We start from the raw sequence: 24917 nt of genomic DNA, 5'->3' as shown, positions 1-24917 counted from the left end.
AGCACTTTGAGTTTTTTCTCATCCATTCTTTAGGATCGCGACACTTTTAACTCCGGCTTATTTTCCTCCTCAGAAGTATTTATATCACGTATTACTTCATGCGTGTCGAGCTCAGTGATCGTCAGCGACGCCTCATAATTAGAAGCTACGTCTGTTTCTGAAAATACGTTCTGTGTGTCAAGAGAAGTCTTTGTGATGAATGGTTGTGGGAGAGAAGTTAACTTAACTTAACTTAACTCTCTTGGTTCGTAGATGAATCTTAGAAACTAATATGTTCTCAGTCTTATCTTGACCTTTTAAGTTTATATTCTATTGAGTATTGTTTTGATTGTTTGTGAACCTGGTCTGGAAACGCACTATAAATAAATACAAATGACTTACTTACTTAATATACAAAAAGGTAAAAAGAGGTTCGGGGGCCACACGTGGCCTAGTAGACACTGACTATGGCAGCAGTTAATAATAACACTTTTATTAAAATTTACTTCGATGAATATTGATATTGATTGTTTACATTTAGTTTATTAATTTAACAGGTGACTCGTAATTGAAGAGGTTTATTTGACAATGTTTTACACAGAACACTAAATAAATATACAAATATGTTCAAATATATTTACAATATCTTGAAATAAATGTATATAAATCAAGATTATAGATGGATAGATGATAGATAGATAATGGATGGATGGATGGATAATGGATGGATGGATAGATGATGGATGGATAGATGATGGATGGGTGGATGGATAGATGATGGATAGATGATGGATGGATGGATGGCTGGATGATGGATAGATGACAGATGGATGGATAGATGATGGATAGATGATGGATGGATGGATAGATAATGGATGGATGGATAGATAGATGATGGATAGATGATGGATGGATAGATGATGGATGATGGATAGATGATGGATGGATGCATAGATGATGGATGATGGATAGATGATGGATGGATGCATAGATGATGGATAGATGATGGATGGATGGATGGATAGATGATGGATGGATGGATGGATAGATAATGGATGGATGGATAGATAGATGATGGATAGATGATGGATGGATGGATGGATGGATGGATGGATGGATGGATGGATGATGGATGGATGGATGATGGGTAGATGATGGATGGATGGATAGATGATGGATAGTTGGATGGATAGATAATGGATGGATGGATAGATAGATGATGGATAGATGATGGATGGATGGATGGATGGATGGATGGATAGATGATGGATGGATGGATGATGGGTAGATGATGGATGGATGGATAGATGATGGATAGTTGGATGGATAGATAGATGATAGATAAATGATAGATGGATGGATGGATGGATGGATAGATGGATGGATAGATAATGGATGGATGGATAGATAGATGATAGATAAATGATAGATGGATGGATGTAAATGTTCATCCAGCTGCAGTTTGAATCAACTCTTCCACGCACAAATCTCCTCAACATTCTCACTTTAAAAGCACATTCCGACGGTTGAAAACTCTGGTCGTCGTCACATAACTCCTGCACGATTGTTTCTGTCTGTGGGAGGAAACCGGAGTGCCACACAATCCCCCAAACAGAAGGACCCAGTTTCAACCCAGAACGCGCCTCAAGCTAAATGCAACTGTAATACATTTTTAAAGCCGCCTTTTTTTTTTTTTTTTACGACGCTCGTTATTCAGTCATAATGATGATATATATTCACTTTCTTTTTGTGTGCGACCGACACCAGTGTGTTGTGCGTCGCTGCTGCAATATGGAGTAAAAAATTGATGCATTTCTATACATGCTAACATGAGCGGACGTGACAACCCCGGCCTGCTTTACAAAGACCTCCCTGTCGGAGCGAGTCAGTGCGAGTTCAGTATTGATTCGACGTAATGAGCGAATCTCGAGGAGGTTTGATCCGAATCGATGGCTCAGAAAAAAAAAAATGTCGGTCCGAACGGATTCATTCCATTCGTCATCCTTCTCATCGTCTTGGTTCTCTCGCTCCTCCAGGTCTGTACAACTCGGCCGACAGCTGGATGATCGTGCCCAACATCAAGCAGAACCACTACACGGTGCACGGCCTGCAGAGCGGCACTCGCTACATCTTCTTCGTCAAGGCCATCAACCAGGCAGGAAGTCGCAACAGTGAGCCGGCCCGACTCAAGACCAACAGTAAGAACAAGAATGTTACTTCTTTTTTTTTAACGCTGCTGCTGCGACACTGTTTTGATCAGGATCTGTAGTTACACACATTATTGTGTTCTATATAAATCCAACATTTCTTACTTCTATATGGTAGAGACGACCTGCCACAGGGGGCGCTATCGTACATATGTATGACTGGAAACGTCAAGGAGCTTCTTCTTTGTTGAATTTTCAGCAGAAATATGAAATTCTTCATCGTATTTTTAAAAGTTTGTATAGAGTTTTTACATTAATTCAATTTATTTTAAATCCAATCAAATGGAGCGACAGTGATGAGAATACTGTCGTTTAAACTGGCAGAAACCTTGAGAAGAACCAGACTCAATGTGATCTATTTATAGATTTTTCTTACAAAAAAAGGTCAGATTTTTTTTATATTTTCTCCCTATTTCTTTGTTTGGAATTTCTTGTTTTCATCATATTTCAATCTTAATTCAGTTTTTGCTTTTCATTAGGACATGGTGAATATTTTAAGCTTATATTTGGGGGATTTAGTTTTCTAAACGATTTTAGGGGACACTGAACTGTTTAGTGATCCTCTCGTCCTCAGTTATTACCAGGTTGCTGCCGAAGTTTAATTGCAACACAAAAATGAACAAACGGCGTAAATATTTGTTTGTTAAAAGGTAGAATGATTTATTTTCAAAACACTTCTTATTGGACTATAAACCAAAAAAAAACGATGATAACTCATAAAATATTGTTTGCAAGCGATACAGTTGAAGATCAATATAGAATCGTGGAAAGAAAAAAACATCGCAGTATATCGCTACGTTGATATTTTCTAAAACCAGTACTTTTTCTTACTTTATACTAACTAACTGTCCAAAAACAACTGTATGTGTGAGTTTATCAAAATGTTCCCTAGATTTAACTAGCAAACTATTGAATGATCTCCTGTCTCTCGCCCTGTGTAGCTGGGACGATGTCTCTTCAATTTGATAGTAACAGAATAAGAGTGAAAAATATTCAGTAGTTATAAGTGTGACTACTTTAAGCATGAGTATTACAAACTAAGGTAGAGTAGTCGAGGTAACATCAGGACAGTTTGTCCGACATCTGATCCTGGACAGAATTATTTTAATCCCAGGCTGTGAAACAACGACTTTAAACGATGATTCATCATCAAATCTTAATCTGGGTGTAAAAAAAAAAGTCACTTTGAGCAAAAACCTTTTATTTTCAATATCCACATGGAAGTCAAAAGAAAAAACTCAATTTTGCAAAAAAAAAAAAACGTGAAAGTGAGACGAAGTGAAATCAGCCGACGACGCTGGTTTGAAGCTTGATTCGCCTCCGAGCGACTGTCAGGAGCGAGAGACTGGATTAACGGTAATCTGGATATAAACGTATTTGTTATGAAGCTGCATCTCTCTCTCTCTCTCTCTCTCTCTCTCTCTCTCTCGCTCTCTTTCTTTCTCTCTCCTTTTCTCTCTTTCTCTCTCTCTCTCTCTCTCCCTCTCCCTCTCCCTCTCCCTCTTTCTCTCTCTCTCCCTCTCCCTCTCTCTCTCTTTCTCCCTCTTTCTCCCTCTCTCTCTCTTTCTCCCTCTCCCTCTCTATCTCTCTCTCTCCCTCTCCCTCTTTCTCTCCCTCTCCCTCTCTCTCTTTCTCCCTCTCCCTCTCTCTCCCTCTCTCTCTCTCTCTCTCTCCCTCTCCCTCTCCCTCTCTCCCTCTCCCTCTCCCTCTCCCTCTCTCCCTCTCTCTCTCTCTCTCTCTCCCTCTCTCTCTCCCTCTCCCTCTCTCCCTCTCCCTCTCCCTCTCTCTCTCTCTCTCTCTCCCTCTCCCTCTCCCTCTCCCTCTCCCTCTCTCTCTCTCCCTCTCCCTCTCCCCCTCTCCCTCTCCCTCTCTCTCTCTCTCTCCCTCTCTCCCTCTCCCTCCCCCTCTCCCTCTCCCTCTCCCTCTCCCTCTCTCTCTCAGCTGTCATCTCTCTATATCTGGAGCATGAACTGACGACAGGTGACTCGACTCTGACAGAGTTTAAACTTTATGAAGCTCAGACTCACAATGAGAAGATTTATTCTCAAGAGGACGGAGAACATGTCGAGGAACCATGTTGTTCCATGTCGTTCTGTCTCAATTAAACATAATCGTTATGTTAGGTTAGGTAGAACTTTATTGGCCCCTCAGGAGGTCTCCTTCGGGAAATTGTTCTTTTCCAAGTAGACACATAATACAGACGATTATTCATAAAAATCTAAATAAAATAAGAACAAGAACAAAGAGAACTAAAGAGAAAGAACAAGATGATACAATATAAGTCAAAAAATAAAGAATATATAACAAAGACAAATGATACAAAGATTAACATAGAACAGATCATGATACTTTGACTCCACTCCTGCCCCGAGCTACCGAATTATACAATCTAATAGCCCGAGGAATGAATGAATATATTATAATTTTTAGTTTGGATTAAATATTGAATTTTCTTAAATTTATTTTAGTTCAGAGACTTATTCGATGATGAGAATAGAGAATAATATTTTAATAAATAGTTGAGTTCTAAATTAAATTACTCATATTAACATTTTTACTTTTTTTTCTTTGTTTTTTAGTTATTTGAAATAAATCTTCAAAAGGGACATTTTAATTTCAAAAAATTATATAATAATGGAATATAATATAATCATAATTATGATAAATTAATTGAAGTAATTTATTACAAAATAATACGATTATTTTTGCTTTATTTGAAATCTCATGTCATATAAAATAATTTTTAAAAATATACATTTTTTGTTTTGGATTTCTTTGTCGTTTTTTGTTTTAATTTATCTTTAAACAATTTCACGCTAATTTATACAGTTTTACATTTATATTTTTAATAATTCAAATAAAAATAAAATCAATTTTTAAGGATAAAGTATAATAATAGATCAATTAAGTGAAGTGGTTAATTACAAAATGATTAGATAATTAAGCTTTTTTTGTCATGATATATAAAATAAAAAATAAAAAAACATTTGTTTATTTTTTGCATTGTATTTACAAAAGATTCTCTTTTTTTGTATCTTCAAATAAAATTGACAAAGTCCTTGTCCCTCTAAAAAAAATTAGCAAAATTAACAATTTCATCATATTTTATACTGTTTTTTATTTATATCTTAAGATATTTTTTTTGCTTGAGGGTTATTACAAAGGTCATGATAAATCTCGTGTCCTAAAGGAAATGTAACATCTCTCTTCGACTCAGTGTTGAATTGGGACAACACCACTAACAGAAAAGCACTCAGAGAGTGCAGACCTCCACAAGAAGACAGTCTAAGGGTCTGATCCGGACACTAATCCGGAAAACCAGTCGAATTAAATCATGTTTCCTTGAAATGCATCCTTTCATACCGAGGCCCGCAGGACGACCACGTGACCTCCTTGGCAGCGTTAATTATAAGTCACGATGATGTCAACCGTTCTTCCCTCAGTCCTGCAAACAAATGTAAAGCTTCTTCCCACTCGCTGTCATCTCCACGGCAGCCGGAACCATCACCGCGACAAAAGTCCTCCTTCTTTAGGAACTTCTTGATGTCCGTGTTTCTTTTTTTTTAATCGCTTCTAAGTTTGGTTGGAGCGTCGCACGTGTCACGCGTGTCATCGTCGCCGCTAAACTGCAGCAACACGCTTCGTGTTCCTCAGCGGAGATTAAGACTCGGCAGACTCGCAAAAAAATATGTGATGTTTTGGGATTAAAATGGGTCACGACGCTGATCACAAGTGTCTCTCTCTGACGGGCTTATTAGGTCTTTCTCTCGCTCGTTGTATCGGCGGCTTTGAGCCGCGAACACACGTCCTTCTGCGAGCGCTTGAACTTCTTCTCGCCCGTGGCGGGATCGGAGGGCGAAGCTGTCATGGTTTTCCAGACGCTCCGGAGGATCCGAGCTTCTTCGCTGGTCGTCATTTGTCAGGCAGAAGATCGTAAAGTGGTGACGAGCAGCTGAGATGCTGGAAGACATCAAATGTCACGAGCGTCTGATCAAGACCCGAACGTCGCCAAACAAAAGAACTCATTTGTATGCGGTATTTTAATATAAAAATAAAAATGATAAAAGCTTTGGACCGGCCATTATTTTTCTGGATCGTCCGAAGTAAATTGCAGCCCTGGAGCTGTTGCTTCTACAAAATGAGCCACATGGGAGAAGAAAACCGTCCTTTTATCAGGCAGAAACCTCAAGCAGAACCAGACTCAATCTGATCTATTTACAAATTCTTCTTACAAAAAAATGTTGTTAATCGGGTTAGTTAGCAAGATGACCCATGAGCGGGGGGATAATATGTAACCAGGCGGGAGGTTCACAAAAGACACACAAAACACGATTTAATACACAAAACGTCCACAAGATGGCGTCAAAAGTTCAGAGTCCAGATCTTTACGAGTCCAAATTAAAAACAAGAAGTTCCAAAAAATAAGGCAAGGGTGGCTGCAAGGCGCGAGATCCACTACAGTACACAAAACGGAAAAAAATGTGATCCAGAACTCAACAAAGGAAACACAAAACGCTGACATGAAAAAATCAGTCGGGGGGTTATCGTCTAAGAAGTTGGTTCACTAGGCGAACAACTGAGAGGTTTACCGATGGTCCAGAAAAAAAGTGCTGACAACGATCCAGGCCAGGAGTAGATTCTTTATGCATCATCACTAATTTTCCTGATAGTGGACAGCAGTGGATCTCGCCAAGCATCGCTCTCACCGACTGTCAAGAGAGCAACAAAACGCAGGAAACCCTGGAAAGGACTGTACAAAATAAAATGAAACTTTTTAAATTTCCAACCTATTTTTTTAATTACATTTTTCTTTTTTAAATCATATTTATGTCTTAAATCAGCATTAACAAAGCACATTTTTTTTAGTTTTTGCTTTTCATTTGGACATGGTGAATATGTTTAGCTTATTTTGGGGATTTGTTGATATTTAATGAATTATTCTCACTAATTAATATCATTTTCTTATCCTCTATTCTTAGTCCGTTTCAACATATTGCAAAAATATTGTGACACTTTTGTTCTTTCTATTGAAAAATGACTCGTGTTACAATTAAAACATAAAAAAAACTAAGATATTCTTGGTCTTTATAACAGACCCGTTTGTGGCTATTACACAATTTTTATTTATTTTTTACTTTTTACAATTATCCTAAACAGAAGATTACAAAGTGGTGACAAGAAATGAAACATCACGATCAAAACCCAATCTTTAAAAAATAAAAAATAAAAAGCCTGCACGGAACTAATTTGAATTAAATTGCTGCCCTGAAACTTGCTTTTACAAAAAGAGTGAATGTAGCGGAGGCAGAAACCTTATGCAGAACCAGACTCAATGTGATCTATTTACAATATTTCTCTTACAAAAATTTAATTTTTTGATATTTCCTTCCTATATTTTAATTGAATATTCTTGTTTTAGTCTTAAATCAGAGTTTATCAAAGCAAAATTTTCTGTTTTTTCTTTTTATTGGGATATGGTGATTATTTTTAGCTTATTTTTGGGGATTTGTCTTTATTGAATGAATATTTCTCACTAATTAATATCATTTTCCTTTTCTCTATTCTAAGTCATGTCTAACAAAATTTAAAAAATTGGGAAACTTTTGTTCTTTCTATCGAAAAATGCCTCGTGTTACAATGACAATGAGATTTTCTTGTTCTTTATAAGAGCAAACGTTTGCTGCTGTTACATATTTTTTTATTTATTTATTTATTAAAGTGACGACAAGAACTGAAACATCACAATCAGGCCCAAAACCCAATCTTTCCATTTTTTTAAACAAAGTTTTTGTGGAACTAATTTAACGCAGGAAAGTATTTCAATATAAAAAAGATAAGAGCAGAGAGTTGGACGAACATTATTCCTGGTATCGTATGAAGTCAATTTCTGCTCCTGAAACTCATCCCTTGCTTCTCCGTCACCTTCTGTTACGATAAATCTTCCCGGTAATCACTTCTGCAAGTTCAGGAAAGGTTTGCGTAACATCTTTCCATAAAAAAACGTGTCATCAGGTTTAAATAGTTTTTTTGGGATAAATCGGCTAAAAATTCTCGGCTCTCCGTGTCCCTCCACGACCCCATCCTTGCCTCGCTCTCCTCCGTCGCTCCGTCCTTTCACTCCATCCATTCTTCCCTCCATTGGTGCCATCTGTCAATCCATCCCACGAGGTGAAGCTTTTCATCTGGAGACGTCGTGACTCGTGGCGACGACTCGCTCTGACAGACGGAACCGGCAGTTAATCCCACGGAGAAGACGGCGAGCGTCGAGTTTGTAAACACGTTTGTTGGTGTTACTGTCGAAGCAGAAAAAAAAAAGAAGATGGAATGAAGAGAGAAAAAAAATGCTGCTCTGTCAGTGAAAAATTGGAGGCTTTTCTGAGGCTTTTTTATGGAACTATTAAGACTTTGTCACATCACAGAACACACAGTTTTTTTAGATCAGTTTTGTTCTGGATTCACGGAGGTCGTCAAGGAAACAAAGTTCCAAAAATTCTGATTTATATGAACGTCCTGATAGTCGACAGCCATGGATCTCGCCGAGCATCGCACTCACGGACTGTCAAGAGAGCAACAAAACCCAGGAAACACAGGAAAGGATTGTACAAAATAAAAGCCCCAGGAAGGCTTTTCTGCGGCTTTTTATGGAACTATTAAGCATTTGTTGGATTCACGGAGGTCGTCAAGGAAAAAAGAGTTCCAAAAATTCTGTTTATATGAAGCTTAACGATGCTACGTTATACATGTTTAATTACATCACTTTGCTAACATCGTATCCGTACAACAAAGTCCAAATAAATGCTTGAATTCAGTGAACTCCCATGATGCACTGCTCTATTAAGTGATGGCTGATTGGTCGCTACGATACTGCACTTAAATAAACGTCTTTTTTTGTTACGTTAAAAGTGATCGACAGCCCTGATTGGTTGACTGGGCGGCAAAGCAATATCAGAAAAAATAAGAAAGAAAAAATGTCATTTATTATTGACATTTGGTTTGTAAATACAATTTTGTTTAATTTATATAAAATAAAATACGATGAAGCCAAGTTTTCTTTTTAATATTTATCCTTTATTCACTTCATCATTATTTTGAGGAGCAAAACAAAAAACTTGCAAAAGGGAAAACATTTAACCCTTGTGTTATCTCAGGGTCAAGGTGACCCAGAGGCAACACAAGGGATACCACGAACACATTTGTTTTCGGGGTTTTCGGGTCACTTTGACCCTGAGATAATGGTTAAAAAAAGGGGTGAAAAGTCTTAACACAAAATGAAACGGGTTAAAAATTGTTATATGTTGAAATGAATAAAAAAAAATTACTAAACAAAATTTTAGTCAGCTTTTGGATGCATTCACACTTTGACCTCTTTAGGGCCACTTAAATAGTCCAAGGGCCCCCAGGTGGCACTGGACCCTGGTCTGAGCTGGAGAGTTGTACAGTACGAGTCATGGATGATCAAAAGTAAAAGTAAATAATAAAAGAAAATATAAAAGAAATGAGTAAAAAAAAAGGTCAAAATCTTACATAGTGCTGCTTTAAAGCATCAGTGTTTAAAGTTTTGGGGGAAAAAACAGAAAACAAATCTTGACCTTGACGTGTAAAGAAAGTCTTCCCTCCAGACGGTGGAGTAGATAATGTTGTCACACATCCTCGTGCAGAACACTCGCCTCTCGATCGAAACAACAGTTAATACCGTGTCGTGAGTTCCGAAGGCTTTCACCGGCTTTTTAGACCACTCCGCTCCGGTGGAACCACTTCAGAACCATAAAGGAAACCTATAAATATAGAAAAACCCGGGGATCGCCTCAAGAGTGTGTCGCGGCTTCTTGCGGGGCCACGTATGAATTAGGAATGAAGAAAAGAAGGTGGTTAAGTAGACGGTTTGTGACCTTCTTCTGCTGCGACCGCACTTGTGCATTTACCTTAAACCGTGACCTGGTTTTTTTTTTTTCCTGCCGACCGGAGCAGGAGTGAAAAGAAGGGATTGAGGAGTCGGGAGTGTTGAGTGAGCCGGAGACACAGAATAGCTCTTTGCGAGGTTGAGTGTCTGCCGACACGAGTGCCCTCGATATACGCCTTTAACCTTTAATACGCTCCCGGTGCCGCTCGTACTCACTCGCGGGACAAAGTAGCGACGGATTCCGGTGTTTTAGCTCCTTTGAAATCTTTATCGCTCTTTTAAGATTTTATACATTTTTCAACAAATACGTTGAAGCGTTTTCCACCGGTGACACGAAGTATCGTAGTGATGTAGTGGATTCTTTTCACAGACTGGCAGAAAAATACAGCCAGAATGAAATAAAACGCCTTTAAAACAAGTTTTGAATAAGATTTCATTCTGTGATAATAAACCAAAACTGTATAAAAAAACATTGATACTCTTACGTGTCGCAATGTTTTTTCACAATACCATGTAGATATTTAATATCCCTGAAAAATTGTATTTATTTAGTCATTTTATACTTAACATACTTTATTTTCATCATATTCATTTTATGGTTTGTATTTCAATAAAGTGAGCATAAAGTTAAATAAATCGATTTTTATTAAAATGATAATATTAGCAGCGTTTCGACTTGTAATTAAACTTCTGTCATGACTTCCTTTTAAGGAAAAGTGAAATCCCGCGAGATCTCTGAGGCGTTGACTGAGGACAAGAGGATACAGTCAACTCCAGCACTGTATCAATTTTTTATTTTGCTTTTAAATTAATTTGCATTTTTCATCATAGTTCTTTCATGGATAACATTTCAATTAACCCTTATGTTATCTCAGGGTAAAGGTGACCCAAAGGCCCGAAAATAAATGTTCTTGTGGTATCCCTTGTGTTATCTCTGAGTCACCAAGGGATAAGTTATATTTTAGTTTGTTTTTTTAACACTCAACATATATTATAATATTTCCAGCATTTCCTAATTTTTGTGATGCAAATAAACTTCCGCCAGATGGCAGAAGTCATTACACCTTCCACAGCTAAAGAAACACTGAAATCCCGGTGATGACTGAGGACGAGAGGATACATTCCATTTCAGCAGCTTTTAAAGCTGATGTTTGTTCATATTTTGGTTTGAAAACAAATTAAATAAGTTACGACTTCGTCAAGAGTCATGTGGTCTGGAAATTCTGCAACACCAGAGTCAAGTACTCGAAAATACTACACATACTGTATATACTTGTTACTACAGTATCACAATATACACCGTTTTGTTGCCTTTGTATCGTGATACATTCCGTATCACCCCTGTATATAAGTGATTCAGTCCTGGTACCGAGTGCCTCACACACTGGTACCAGGCCACGTCAGAAACTCGACACTATTGTGTTGTTTAAATGCGTTTGTCATGTTTGTGTAGGAGGAGAAGGTTTGTGTTTTGACTGTGAACCTCTTCTTCTAGTCTCCACGTCGAGTAGGCACAGGCTGAAAATATCACAAGTCAAGGTATCCCAGGGGCACAGGCAGCTTTTCTACCTCTTCTTAAAAGACCTGTGATAATATTTACCCAGCATGCATTCCTGATGACAGGCCTCAAGCTAGCGCACAGCAAGAGAGGAGCCCTGGGAAAAAGATGACGGCGCAAAAGAAGGGAAACTGGAAATAATGGTTTACTGTAGAAGAGAAAACTGAGCGAGGTTTATTATTAGTTGTTCAATACATTTCATGAAGTGAAAAATAAATAAAGTTACTCAATTTTACTCTTTTGATACAACCTTCGAATTCTACAACATGATGTTATTAATATAATTTGAGCTTTTTTATCTGTACACGTTCATCTTTAACCCACTTCTGTGTTATTTATTTCATTCAAACAATGGTTTTCATCCACATTTCTTGCCATTATTGGTTATTTCTTGGAAATATATTTTACTGCACGACTAATATTCAGTGGCTTTTTGGCCAAAATCTGACCGAGGCACGAAATATTTCAATACAATGAAACATTTTTAGAATCTCAAAGTTACACAAATGTAAATTAATGTGTTGTTTGTTTTCCTGTCATTTAAAGGCTAGTATAGTTCATCAATAAGGTATTTATTGAGGTACTTACGATGGGTATTTAATCTCTAAACGTCAATCAGGAAGAATGACAGTGGGTTAAAAAATGTAAATCGTGATGTGTATCATGAGGTTCTTGATGAGGTTCACCTCGAGTATAGAATACATTTCAGATTTGAACTACAAGCTCACACAGTGCTTGAAACATCTACTGTATCCAACTATCCTGACATTTTCTATGCAAATACTAACCCAGCGTTGACCCCAATTTCCTCTTTGTCTCTCAAATATTTTTAGTTTGACGCACAAGTTTCGAATTGAGCTCACGCTTTGTAAGAATAAGACGCTCGGAGGCACTTCTGTCTCTGGCAGGAAGTCAAAAACGTTTCCACTTACTGGGTCAGAAGCTGCTGAGAAATACTGTAGGTAAATGTTACTCGCAGTTTTTCTTCCAGTTCTTCTCTCATTGTTTTACAGAGATGGATGAAAAAGTATCACAAGAACAAACATCTATTGATTAGTGTATTGTCAAAAATCTCGTGATCAAGATACAAGGGCTAAGATACGGTATATAGTGATACTGTAGTAACCAGGATACATTTGTAGTATTGTCGAGTACTTGACTCTGGTGTTGTAGTATTTACAGACCACATGACTCTTACTAAGACGTAAGTGCTTCCATTTGTTTTGAAACCAAATTATGTCTAAACGTCAGCTTTAAAAGCTGCTGGAGTCACTGTATCCTCTCGTCCTCAGTCATCACCGATATGTTGCTGGAATTAACTGTAGCTTCAGCTGTGGAGGATGTAATGAATTCTGCCGTCTAGCGGTCAGTTTAATTGCAACACAATAATAAAGAAATCCTGTAAATATTCTAAATAATAATTTTATTTTTATTTTATACTCACTTTTTAAAAAAAGGAACCATAGAAAAAACATAAAATAGTATTTGAAAGCTAAAAGAAAATAGATTAATTTATAAAGTTCATCTGCAATCTAGGCGAACGAGAGGTTACGAGAGTCCATTATGACGTTATAATGGCTTCACTCCTCCAGTCAGATATAAAATCACGCCCCACTTTGTTTATACAACGAGTCCCTTGGAGGAGGAGACTTACGGGATTGATGACGCGCGGTGACAAACCTCCATGTTTGACCAATCACAGCAGATGGTTATGGTAAACAAGATTTCATCTCCAGAGAAACAAATTGTCATCAGTGGGCGGGGCTTACGATCATTTCATAATGTCAATATTTCAATGAAAAGAGAGTTTAGTACAAAGAGACACTGACGATACAATAGAGTCAACATCTATTTAAGACCATTTAAATCAACAAATTAGATGACCTTCAAATGCAAGTAGGTTGAGCAGAGGTATCTTAAAGACCAGTTCATTAACAGCCCAGAGTTAATGGCAACAGTTCATCTGAGGAAACTGGTTCAGTCCCTGGAGACTTCAGTGGAACGAAGGTGTTTCAAGTTCACGGATCGTGACGTGAGGTGTTTTCTTCTTGGCATGCGTTCAAACGCTCGCTGTTTACTTGTCGGCCCGAGTTGACACCAGTCGTTTTTTTTTTTTTTTTGTCCTCCACGGTCATGCGTGTCTTTCATTTCCCGACCGACGGGGGCCGGGCCCCGGCGCTCAGGAGTCGTCCCCTTGGAAAGGCATGACAGAGCCACAGTGTTTGGGAAAATGGCTGCGCTGGCAGCGATAAGCAGTTCAAAGAAGAGAGCGCATTAATGTAATTGGCTGCCAGCAGCACATTGGCCTCGTCGTCTCATATCCACATGCAGTGACACACACTCACCAGGCGGATTATTGGGAGGGAGGATTGAGGACGAGGGGCGCGAGTCGATGGGGGGGCGAGGGATGAAGGGAAAGGGGCCGATAGACGGGGTCGCCATTGTGTGGCTCATTAAGCCGCGAGACATGAGAAGGTGTCGGGATAGAAGCTCCGTCACACATGCAGGACCTTCAGCAGGAGTCGTGGTCGTCCTCACCCCGAGATTTATCTTCCTCGCTCTCCACGATGACCCCGAGTTGACGCTACTGCTGGGGATTCAGCTGCGATTCAACTTCCGGTCACTAGGTGGCAGCAGTTTTTTTACAAAGATGGGTGGAAAAATATCACCGCAACAAACACGTCGTTTGAACAGATTGTCAAGAATCTGTTGATACGATACGTATCACGACACAGGGGCAACGTTACGTTATATTGCAATACTGTAGGAACATGAATATATTTGTAGTATTGTCGAGTACTTGACTCTGGTGTTGCAGAATCTACAGACCACATGACTCTTGGCGAAGTCGTAACTGCTTTCATTTGTTTTGAAACCATTATATCCAAACATCACCTTTAAAAGCTGCTGGAGTCACTGTATCCTCTCGTCCTCAGTCACCGCTGGGATCTTGTGAGAATGTATCTTTAGCTTCAGTGGAAGTAAAAAAAAAAAAATTTGCGACACAAATTTCAACAAACGCATTCCATGTTTGTTGTTAATTCTAACGATACATATCATGACACAGGGGCAATGATACGATATATTGTGATACTGTAGCAACAAGGTATTTGTAGTATTGTCGAGTACTTGACTCTGTTGACGCAGAATTTACAGACCACATGACTCTTGACGAAGTAGTAACTGCTTTTATTTGTTTTCAAAACCAAAATATGTCCAAACATCAGCTTTAAAAGCTGCCGGAGTCGACCGTATCCTCTCGTCCTCAGTCAATGCTGTGATCCCACAGGACTTCATTGTTCCGTTAGCTGCGGAGGACGTAACGACTGCCGCCATCTATCAGCCGGGGGTTTGTTTGAAACACAAAAATCAACAAACGTCATTAATATTAGCTTTTTAATTATACATTTAAAAATTCTAATTATTTTATTTTTTAATACACATTTTTCTGCGGTGGATGTTATGAATGCTGCCATCTAGTGGTAAGGAGTTAAATTGCAACACACAAATAAAGAAATGCCGCAAATATTTACAAATGTAAATGTTTAAATAAAAAAACTATTTTAATTATATACTGACTTTGTTGAAATATGAACCATTAAAAAACACTATGATTAAAAAAAATTCTATTTGAAAACTTAAAGAAAAATTATATACTGCTGTTGAATATTCATACAGTATCGAGAGAACAGTTTCTTTTGCACATTTATCAGTGTATCATGATTTTCTTACACTAATAGTTTGTTCACCATTTTCAGAAGGTAGTTTAAATGAAACACAAGAATGAAAAAAAAACATTTAATTTTATATACACCTTTTGCTGTAATCAGTGCTGCCATCCAGAGGCCGGGAGTTTAATCGCAACACAAGAATGAAGAAATGTTGCGATTGTTTCCTCGTTAATTGTAAATTAACTCGACTCTCAAATCGAATCTCGAGAAGACTTTCCTGCCTCGGACTTGTCCTCGCTGCCGGTTTTTCCTTCTGCTAATTCCCGAGTCCGTGTGATGGCAGAAGAATGCCGGGTGGCTTCCTGCGCCGGAATGTTTTCTCCACCAAAGGCTGCGAGCGGCTTTGAAGTGGAAAGTCTTGTCCCGATGTTTCAAGCACATTCTCTTCTGTCTTTCCCCAGATTCACTACAAGAGAGTCTAACCCACTTTCTGTTGATGTTTCGACTCATTTGAAATCTTTTTTTTTTTTTTGGGGGGGGGGGTCTGCCTTTTCATGTCCTGGACTTTCATGGTCTCGCTTCAGTCGATAAACAGTTTAAGTAGAATTTTCTATTTCGATGATGACTTTCTGTCGTTATTAGTTTTGATTTATTCAGTCCAGTTTTCTGTTTTGGCTCCAACAACATCTAAATTATTTTGACCGCTTGAGACCCAAACTTGTCTTTTTTCTTCCTGCTATCTGGATTAAAAATGACTAATGGGTATAAATACTGCAAACAGAAAATCCTAGTACTAGTACTACTAGAGCCTGTAGTATTAACCCTTGAGGCTCTGTAGCAGAGGTTCAAAACGACTGTCCATCATCCTGTAAACACTGTCATCATTGAAGCAGATGGAGCACGAATGCGCCTTCCATGATGCAACACTAATAGACTCAGGGACTAATTCCTTTCACATACTATTAGACATATAAGTAACCTGGATGTTACTCCAGTTCTATTAGTACTGTTTAATTCTGAGTTTAGGCAAAAAGATGATTCTATTCTATGTTAATCTTTGTATCCTTTTTCTTTGATCTATGTTCTTTATCTTTAGACTTAGATTGTGTCATGTTGTTCTTTCTTAATGTTGCACTTTGTATACATTTTGTAATTTGGTGGATTTTAAATGTATTTATTTATGTATTTATTTATTTATTTGTCAGGGACGATGCAGTCAACATAATCACAATACAAGTTTGAGTTAATGTATAGCTTGTGCTAGTTTTCAATTCCTGTCCCCGGTTGGGCCTTTTTACAATATTTAAAAATACACAATATTTAAAATTACACAATAAAAGTTAATCGTACAAAACGAAAACTAAACTACAGTACAATCAAAGATCATTTATATATACAGTGCTACTTACAAATGGGTGCATATTTGATTTGTTTTCAACCAGCTCTTTAAGCTTGTGGTGAACATTTTAAACTCCGGTATGGTCTTGAATTCAGCGAGAAGTGAGTTCCACAGTTTTGCACTTTTATACGAAAAGGCAGAAAAATGGCAAAAGCCCAAACACATCATTTTGACGGAGAAGCTTCTCAGAACAGGAGACATGTGTTCACGTTTGAACTGCGTTTCATTCCAGATTAAAACAAAATTTTGCACTTTTTTTTCAGCCAACACTGCAAAATATTTGGGTCAAAATTCCTTGAATATGTCTTTGGAAGACTCATGATAGTACTTTATATAGTGTTCTTCTTTTTTCTCTTCCCCAACTTTTTTTCTGAAATCTTGTTTTTACCTCAGTATTCCCTAGAAAAGTCCCCCTAAACCCATCTTTCTGTCAATGGAAGTAAATGGATGGATTTGTTCTTGTTGATTCACGTATTCAACCGTAGTATTACTCCTTGAGGCTATATAGTAATACTTGGCGAGGGTCCATAGTAATACGCCCCACTTCTAGTACTACTACTACAAACAGTATTACTACACACAGTATAAAAACACTTACACGCCTCACGGATGTAATTGTAAGAACATGAAGCCGCACTATATTTATTTTATAATTTTGTTAATAGTGTTACATTTCTAATATTGTAAATAATTTGTATATCTTTAAGATCAGTTTTTTTTTTTTGTTTTTTGTTTTTTTTTATTATCTCTTTTATTATTTCTCTTTTCCTTGCACTTTATTTTTTTCAACTGTGCTGTTGTAAAAGTGTGTTTCCCCTCTGGGGATGAATAAACATTTTCTATTCTATTCTATTCTATTTATCGATCGTGTTTCTGAAAGTCTTTCCACTCTTGGGTCCGTCAACCAGTGACCGATGAGTCTCTTGTGTCTCCAGGCCAACCCTTCAAGCTGGACCCCAAGACCGCCCACAAGAAGCTGCGCCTGTCCAACGACTGCCTGACCATGGAGAAGGACGAGAGCTCGCTGAAGAAGAGCCACACCCCGGAGCGCTTCAGCGGCACCGGATCCTACGGCGCCGCCGGAAACACCTTCATCGACAGCGGCTGCCACTACTGGGAGGTTCTGCTCGGAGCGTCCACGTGGTGAGTGGTCACATGACCAGAGTCTGGGGATTTGATGAGGATCACGATACAGAGGCCACGATACCATATATTCAAAATAGTTGTATAAATGTTTATTCTACATGTGTACTGTTTGTTTTTTATTTCAAATATGATGATTTATTTTCTTTTTTTAAGCTAATCCCATTATAACAAAGCCCTTCAAGTAGTAACCAAAACAAGTTATTCTTGTAAACTCACTTAAATCAGAATAAAATGAACAGATTAATCACTCAAACTCTATTTACTGTATTTTCCGAACTATAAGGCCAACGTAAAATGCTTAATTTTTCCTCACAAAAAGGATTAAAAGTGCACCTTTTAATCCTTTTTGTATTATTTCTGGATATACTTATTTACGTCGAACCAATTTTATGTGATTCATGGCTTCAACCGTAGTATTACTCCTTGAGGCTATATAGTAATACTTGGCGAGGGTCCATAGTAATACGCCCCACTTCTAGTACTACTACTACGAACAGTATTACTACACACAGTATGAAAACAGTTATACGCCTCACGGATGTAATTGTAAGAACATGAAGCCGCACTATATTTATTTTGTAATTTGTATAGCTTGAAACTTTCCGAACACCGCAGTCTCCCGTGTGAGTCCAACATCACATGACCACAACAGGAAGAAGAAAGATAAGAATTGTATTATCAAGTTTTCTAAATAGTATTTTCTATCTGTGTATACGTTAACACTCGTAGACACCGACAACCATTGATTGCACCTTTAGTCATTATTTGTCCCATATTGGGGTCATTTTAGACCAATTGTTATATATATAGTAACAAGATTATATTTGTAGTATTGTCGAGTACTTGACTCTGGTGTTGTAGTATTTACAGACCACATTACTCTTGACGAAGTCGTAACTGCTTTCATTTGTTTTCAAACCAAAATATGTCCAAACATCATCTTTAAAAGCTGCTGGAGTCACTGTATCCTCTCGTCCTCAGTCATCACTGGGATTTCATCGTTTCTTTGGCTGCGGAGGGCATTACGACCGGTTTAGATACATCACAAAAATAAATAAAGTGAATATTTTCAGGTTAATTGTAAAAAAAAAAAGTAATTATTTTAGTTTAGTAAAACACTTTTTTGAAACATAAACTATAAACTTAATAAAGAATAAAAATATGATTTAAATTGTAAATAAAAGATACAATCTTGTGTAATATCGATACAGTATCATGGAACAAACAAGCCATATTTTCTTACACCTCTATTGGAGATAATTACAGACACGTATGTGAGTTCATGAGATTAGATTAGATTAGATTAGATTAGATTAGATTAGATTAGATTAGATGGACTTTATTAATCTCTCTGGAGATTTGGGAAATTAGGGAAATTATTACATAAGTCTCTCTGGTTATCTTTGGTGAGTTCAGTAGAGTTTGAATCTAGGTTGTTTACTCTCACTATAATTAAATTCCCTCTAATTGCCTCTGAAGTCGAAACCGCTACGTTCCGGGAAAGAACCCCAAAGGGCTGCCGTGTCTCCCCCCTGTTGTGTCCTCAGATCCAGGGGGTGTCCTGGAGGTAAATCTGGGTCGCTAACACCATCCCCTTGAATCTTCCGCAGGTACGCCATCGGCGTCGCCTACAAGTCGGCCCCCAAAAACGAGTGGAGCGGCAAGAACTCGTCCTCCTGGGTCTTCTCGCGCTGCAACAACAACTTCATGGTTCGCCACGACGGCAAGGAGATGCTGGTGGAGGCCAGTCTGCAGCTGCGGCGCCTCGGCGTCCTGCTGGACTACGACAACAACTCGCTGTCCTTCTACGACGCCATGAACTCCCAGCACATCCACACCTTCGAGGTTTCCTTCCTGCTGCCCGTGGTGCCCACCTTCATGATCTGGAACAAGTCGGTCATGATCCTCTCGGGCCTGCCGGTGCCCGACTTCGTGGACGGCATGTCCCTGGACCAGCAGGAGCAGCAGATGTGTCGGCAGGAGTCGCCGTACTTGACTGGGATGAAGAGCTGCCACTGAGGGGGGGAAGGTCGTTTCCGGAAAAAAAAAGGTCGCGATGGCGTCGACCGGGAAGACTTGGTTCTTTTCATCCGGTCTTCAAAAATCTTTTTTTTTTTTTTTGGAAAAGTCCTCATGTTTGCACAAAATTACGGTCGGCGTTGAAATGATGCCGACTCACCTAAATTCATTTTTGAGACGCATGTCACCGACACTGTGTTCACCGTCACAAGACCTGCATGAGACCCGGAAGATAGTTCGACACTGGACCGTTGGTTCCGATGAATTCTACTGAAAAAAAATCAATTATTACCAGAGTTTTGAACCTGAAAGTTTGACTCGGGGGAAAAAGAAACGCGGAAGTAAAAAACGATCGACGTCGGAATATTTGAGAATACTTTTCGGTTTGTTAGAATCAAAGGTGGAACTTGAGTGTAACTTTTTAGCCGAATTAAATACAATCACGTGAAAGATATTTCAGAACCAATTGTACTTCCTGTGTTTTTTGGAAAAAATGAAAATAATCCGATTTAAACTCTCGAAGCTGGAAGTTCTGACGAAAGAATTCCGAAAAAGTTGGTTGAAAGTTTTCCGCTATTTTGCAAGAGATTCTTAATTTAGTCGCACTTGTCGTGAGAAGTCGATTTTTATTTCATATCTGAAGCAACTCGGGAAGAGCAGTCACTTGATTGAGTTTTATTTTTATAATTTATTCCGACTTTTCAGTAACGAGAGGACGGATTAAGACATTCCCTACGAAGCTACGATAAAAGCTAGTGATGTGTTGGTGAAGCTTCACGAAACAGTGTCATGTTGTTCAGAGGTCAGTAGGTGGCGCCATCAGTTTAAAAATGATGTTTCATTAGAACAGTTGTTCAAAACAAATGAAAATAGTGCAGAGACGCCATCTAGTGGACACTGAAGATAATGACACTGTTTCATGAAGCTTCATCAAACCATCACTAGTATAAGTTAATAAAAAAAACATGGTTTGTAAGTTCAAGACTTGCTTCCAGATATTTTCTTCGTCACGTGACTACTCAACATGTACAATAAGAGGTTTTATTGAAAAGACAAAAGTATTATTTAAGGCAATAGATCTTATATTATCGATGCACTTTTATTTGAGTGACTTCCCTCCAGCGAGGGCTGTGGAGAGCGAAGAGTAGCACTTGTTACCTCTCTGGGTGTTTCACGAACCATCTGTCGATGATCTGTGTGACGAGTGTCCGTCACTGATGAAGCTTCGTGAAGCGTCGTGTTGTTCAGAGGTCAGTAGGTGGCGCCGTCAGTTAATAAATGATGTTTTTATTAGAACAGTTGTTCAAAACAAAGGAAAATAGTGCAGAGACGCCATCTAGTGGACTCTGAAGATAATGACACTGCTTCATGAAGCTTCATGAAACAGTGTCATGTTGTTCAGAGGTCAGTAGGTGGCGCCGTCAGTTTAGAAATTATGTTTCATTAGAACAGTTCAAAACAAAGAGAAATAGTGCAGAGACGCCATCTAGTGGACTCTGAAGATAATGACACTGTTTCATGAAGCTTCATCAGACCATCACTAGTGTCCGTGTGTGACGCCGGCTGAAACCTCACTACTGCATCTTTGTCCAAAAAGTTTTGCCATTTGTTTACAGTTGTACAACTTTTCCTTTTTTTAATTATTATTATTTCGCAACAAACTGTAGTTTTTGGTCACTTTATCAAATTGGAAGAAAAGACAACAGCAATACAACTTTGCATTGACTTATCAGAGAATTTAAAACTTAAATTAAGTTAAAGTAGGTAACCTTTCATTTTTAATTAGTAACATTTTATTATTATTATTATTTTTATTCTGTAATTCAGTTACACTTTTCCGACACTGGGGGGAGCCAGACACAATAATATTTATTTTACGTGTTGCAGCTTTAATGTAAAGCAACGTATTTTCTTTTCAGAATATTATACAAATACATTTTTTTAAAATTACATTAATGTAGCAGCAAAAAAAATGAAAAAGATGTATTTTTTATTTATCGTCACTCCTTCAGTTTGAGTCATTAGTTCAAGGACATCATTTAAGAATAAAAATAAATAAAAAGCAAAAAATTGAAAACCTTTTTTTTAATTATTATTTTTTGTCTTATTTTTTTTAACAAAGTGACTTAAGGCGACACTTTTTTTATTCTTTTATCATAAATGCGGCAAATAATATTACAACCAAATATAGACAAAAAAATAAAATAAATTCTCAATAGTATCCCACTGAGAAACAAATGTTTTTTGGCAAAACCAAATATTTCACAAGTAAGTTTCCTTATTTTTCTTTTATAACTCAAGATGTATATTTAATAAACAATTAAAAATAAATGTTTATAAATGGAAAAACTTACAAATACAAGTTTTGGGTTGTTTTTTTGTTTTGTGACACAAAACTTCCCCGTAAATCTTCTTCCACTACGGTCGACACTCGTTTAATATACTTAATAAACGCTCTTTTAAAAAGTATTTTTCATATTATTTGTCAGTAGTGAGGATGAAGCCGTCACAGGAAGTACTGGAACCTGCTGTCAAGCCAAAACGTTCTGTTCACTGTGAGTGCCCCCCCTTTTTACTTTCCTAGTATCCAGCGAATACTACCGAAAAGGGAAAAAAGATTATTTTGTTACGTGATTTTATCACAGTTGTTGTGGCTGTTTTAAAAAAAATAATAATAATACTTGTTCTTGACTATTCAGGGAAGGAGGAATATTTTAACTCGGTGTTTGTTTCGATTTCATGTCATGGCATGATTGTGTTTGCTTCGTGATAACTTGACTCACACACACACACACACACACACACACACACACACTCGCCTTGTTTTGTTTTGGATCTCATGGTAATAAATGCATGAGACATGATAGAACATCAACACTTCCTTATTTCATGGATGATTATTTATTTGTGACACGTGTCGCGATTGAAAAAACAAAAACAAAGGATCAGTTTAATTTAAGTTAAAAAACATCTTTGGTTTTGTTCAGAATCAGACAATCAAAGAGAAGGTAGAAAAGTTTATGATGGAGAAACTTTATTTTAAGGAGCTTAAATGTGTTTTTAATCTTTTATTAAAGACTTTTTTCAGTTTGACAGACGACAGACGGTTAAAAGGAAACAATTGTTTTTTTCCATTTGTGTGAAGATAAATCGTGGTCGCGTTGAAATTGGACGAACACTGAAATTTCAACGAAACAAAAAGTATTTAATCTGGAAAATAAATCAATTACAATGAAAAATTATAATTTATGTAAATAATAAAAGATCTAGAGACCATTTTTTATCAATTTTATATTTTTCTTTTAGTTCTTTAAATCTTTAAATTTGTTACATCTTCCTAAAAAAGTAAATCATTAAAAAATATTTTTTAGATTATTATGATTGTTTCTTCTTCTTTTATTTTTGTATTTATTTTTTCGTTTTATTTATCTATTTATTAATATTTTATTTAATTATTGTTCATGCTGAATGGCACCTGGAAAATTGACAGTAAATAAATAAAACATTTAAAAAGAAATTCGGATTTCGTTTTTAATATTAGTATAATACTTTCTTTTTTTTTCCTATTCTTTTTCTTTTAATGGGACCTGTATTCTAAACTAAAATTTTTAATTTATTTGTTTTGCTGAACAGAACTTTAAAATACCACAAAAAGCAAAAAAAAAAAACGAGTTGTTTGGTTGAATATTTTCAATTAAAATAATTACATTTTTATCACAATTTTTTATAACTATTACAATTTACATTTAGAATCATAAAGTTAATGTTTTCTACACTTTTATGATTTATTATTCAATTGAAGTCGCAGAAAATGTTCTTAACTGATATATACTTATTATATTTACCTGAACCAAAACCAATTTAATACAATCAGACTTTTAAGTTTTTATTATTATTTATTTTATATTGCGTCTCAGACTGAGATTCTAAACTCTGTTAAAATCACAAACTCTTCAGTGTTCGCCCAGTTTTCCGTCTGACCTGAAGTGAAACTTTAGAAAGTATTTGTGTAACTCGCGTCGTAATGTCATCGACCGTCTCCACGGCAACCACGTGTTGATGCGTGATCGGGACTGACAATCTCAACTCACCTGTGCGAGGTTTTCCTCGGGTCGTCGCACGACGACGTGACTCGGCTCCGGGTTCAGAACCAAGAGTTTCCGTCTCACACTGATCCAGATGTTCTTTTCAATCCGTTTGTAAAAAAAACAACAACAAAAAAAAACGCGTCCGAACAAAAACACTCTGGACTTCCATGTAAAGTTTTTCTTTGCAGTGTTTTCTCTGTCGACGCAGTTGAATATATATATAAACATACAGTGGATGAGTTTCTTTAGCAAGTCCTGGTCGTGTCCCCGGAGACGCCGAGACTCTCCCGCGTTCTTTTCGGTTTGTGTAACTTGGGAAATAATTTTCTACGACTAAAGAGAGATTCTGCCGTTTGATAAACGGAAGAAGCCGCGAGTCTCCAGAGACCCCCGAGAGGAACGTACGTCTGGAGGGGCTTCTATATTATATACAGTTGTATAATATACAAGATATATATATATGGACTCATGTTATTTATGTGAATTGAATTAAAAGTCTGATCCCAAAAACATGTTTTTACGTCGTGTTTTTTCATCTTTGGTCGAAGCTCCGGACGAAGGTCGTCTGGAGGTCAGTAGGTCAGTAGGTCAGTAGGTCAGTCGCCTCTTCACCCTGATCCGGACGAGACTGGGAACAACTTCTGGGGACGTGGATGAGAAGAAAATACTAATAAATAGTCAAATACTTTTATATAGATTTTATTTTATAGATTTTTATAGTTAAGATGGAACAGATTTATAAATAAAAAAATATCTTAAAATCACACAAAGACTTCAAAATTCACAGTGAAACCACAAGAAATCAACAAATCAATTTAAATATATATATATATTTCTATATATATATACATAGTATCTATAAATTAAATTTGGATCATAGACGTGAGAAAAAAAACATTATTTTAAGGTGATCTAGACCAAGTGTGAAGGTCATTTAAAGTTAGAAAATT

General features: G+C 37.3%; 1 protein-coding gene across 4 annotated transcripts in view; it reads left to right on the top strand.

Moving 5' to 3' along the window:
• The window catches only part of mid2 (midline 2), a 179594-nt gene extending 155117 nt beyond the window's left edge, over positions 1–24477 (top strand). For 3 of the 4 annotated variants that reach the window (XM_087799612.1, XM_087799613.1, XM_087799611.1), the window contains 3 exons: positions 2016–2177; positions 17650–17857; positions 19471–24477. In XM_087799612.1, coding sequence (XP_087655738.1) covers positions 2016–2177; positions 17650–17857; positions 19471–19879 — 779 coding nt within the window. In that variant the 3' untranslated portion in view covers positions 19880–24477. The remainder of the gene's footprint in view (positions 1–2015; positions 2178–17649; positions 17858–19470) is intronic. The other variant, XR_015712870.1, reaches the window with a different exon arrangement.
• Positions 24478–24917: the final 440 nt, after the last annotated feature.

The sequence above is a fragment of the Callionymus lyra genome, chromosome 9, assembly GCF_982586985.1.
Source record: "Callionymus lyra chromosome 9, fCalLyr1.hap1.1, whole genome shotgun sequence".
In the NCBI taxonomy this organism is placed as follows: domain Eukaryota; kingdom Metazoa; phylum Chordata; class Actinopteri; order Syngnathiformes; family Callionymidae; genus Callionymus; species Callionymus lyra.
This window is presented reverse-complemented; position numbering and strand designations above follow the sequence as displayed.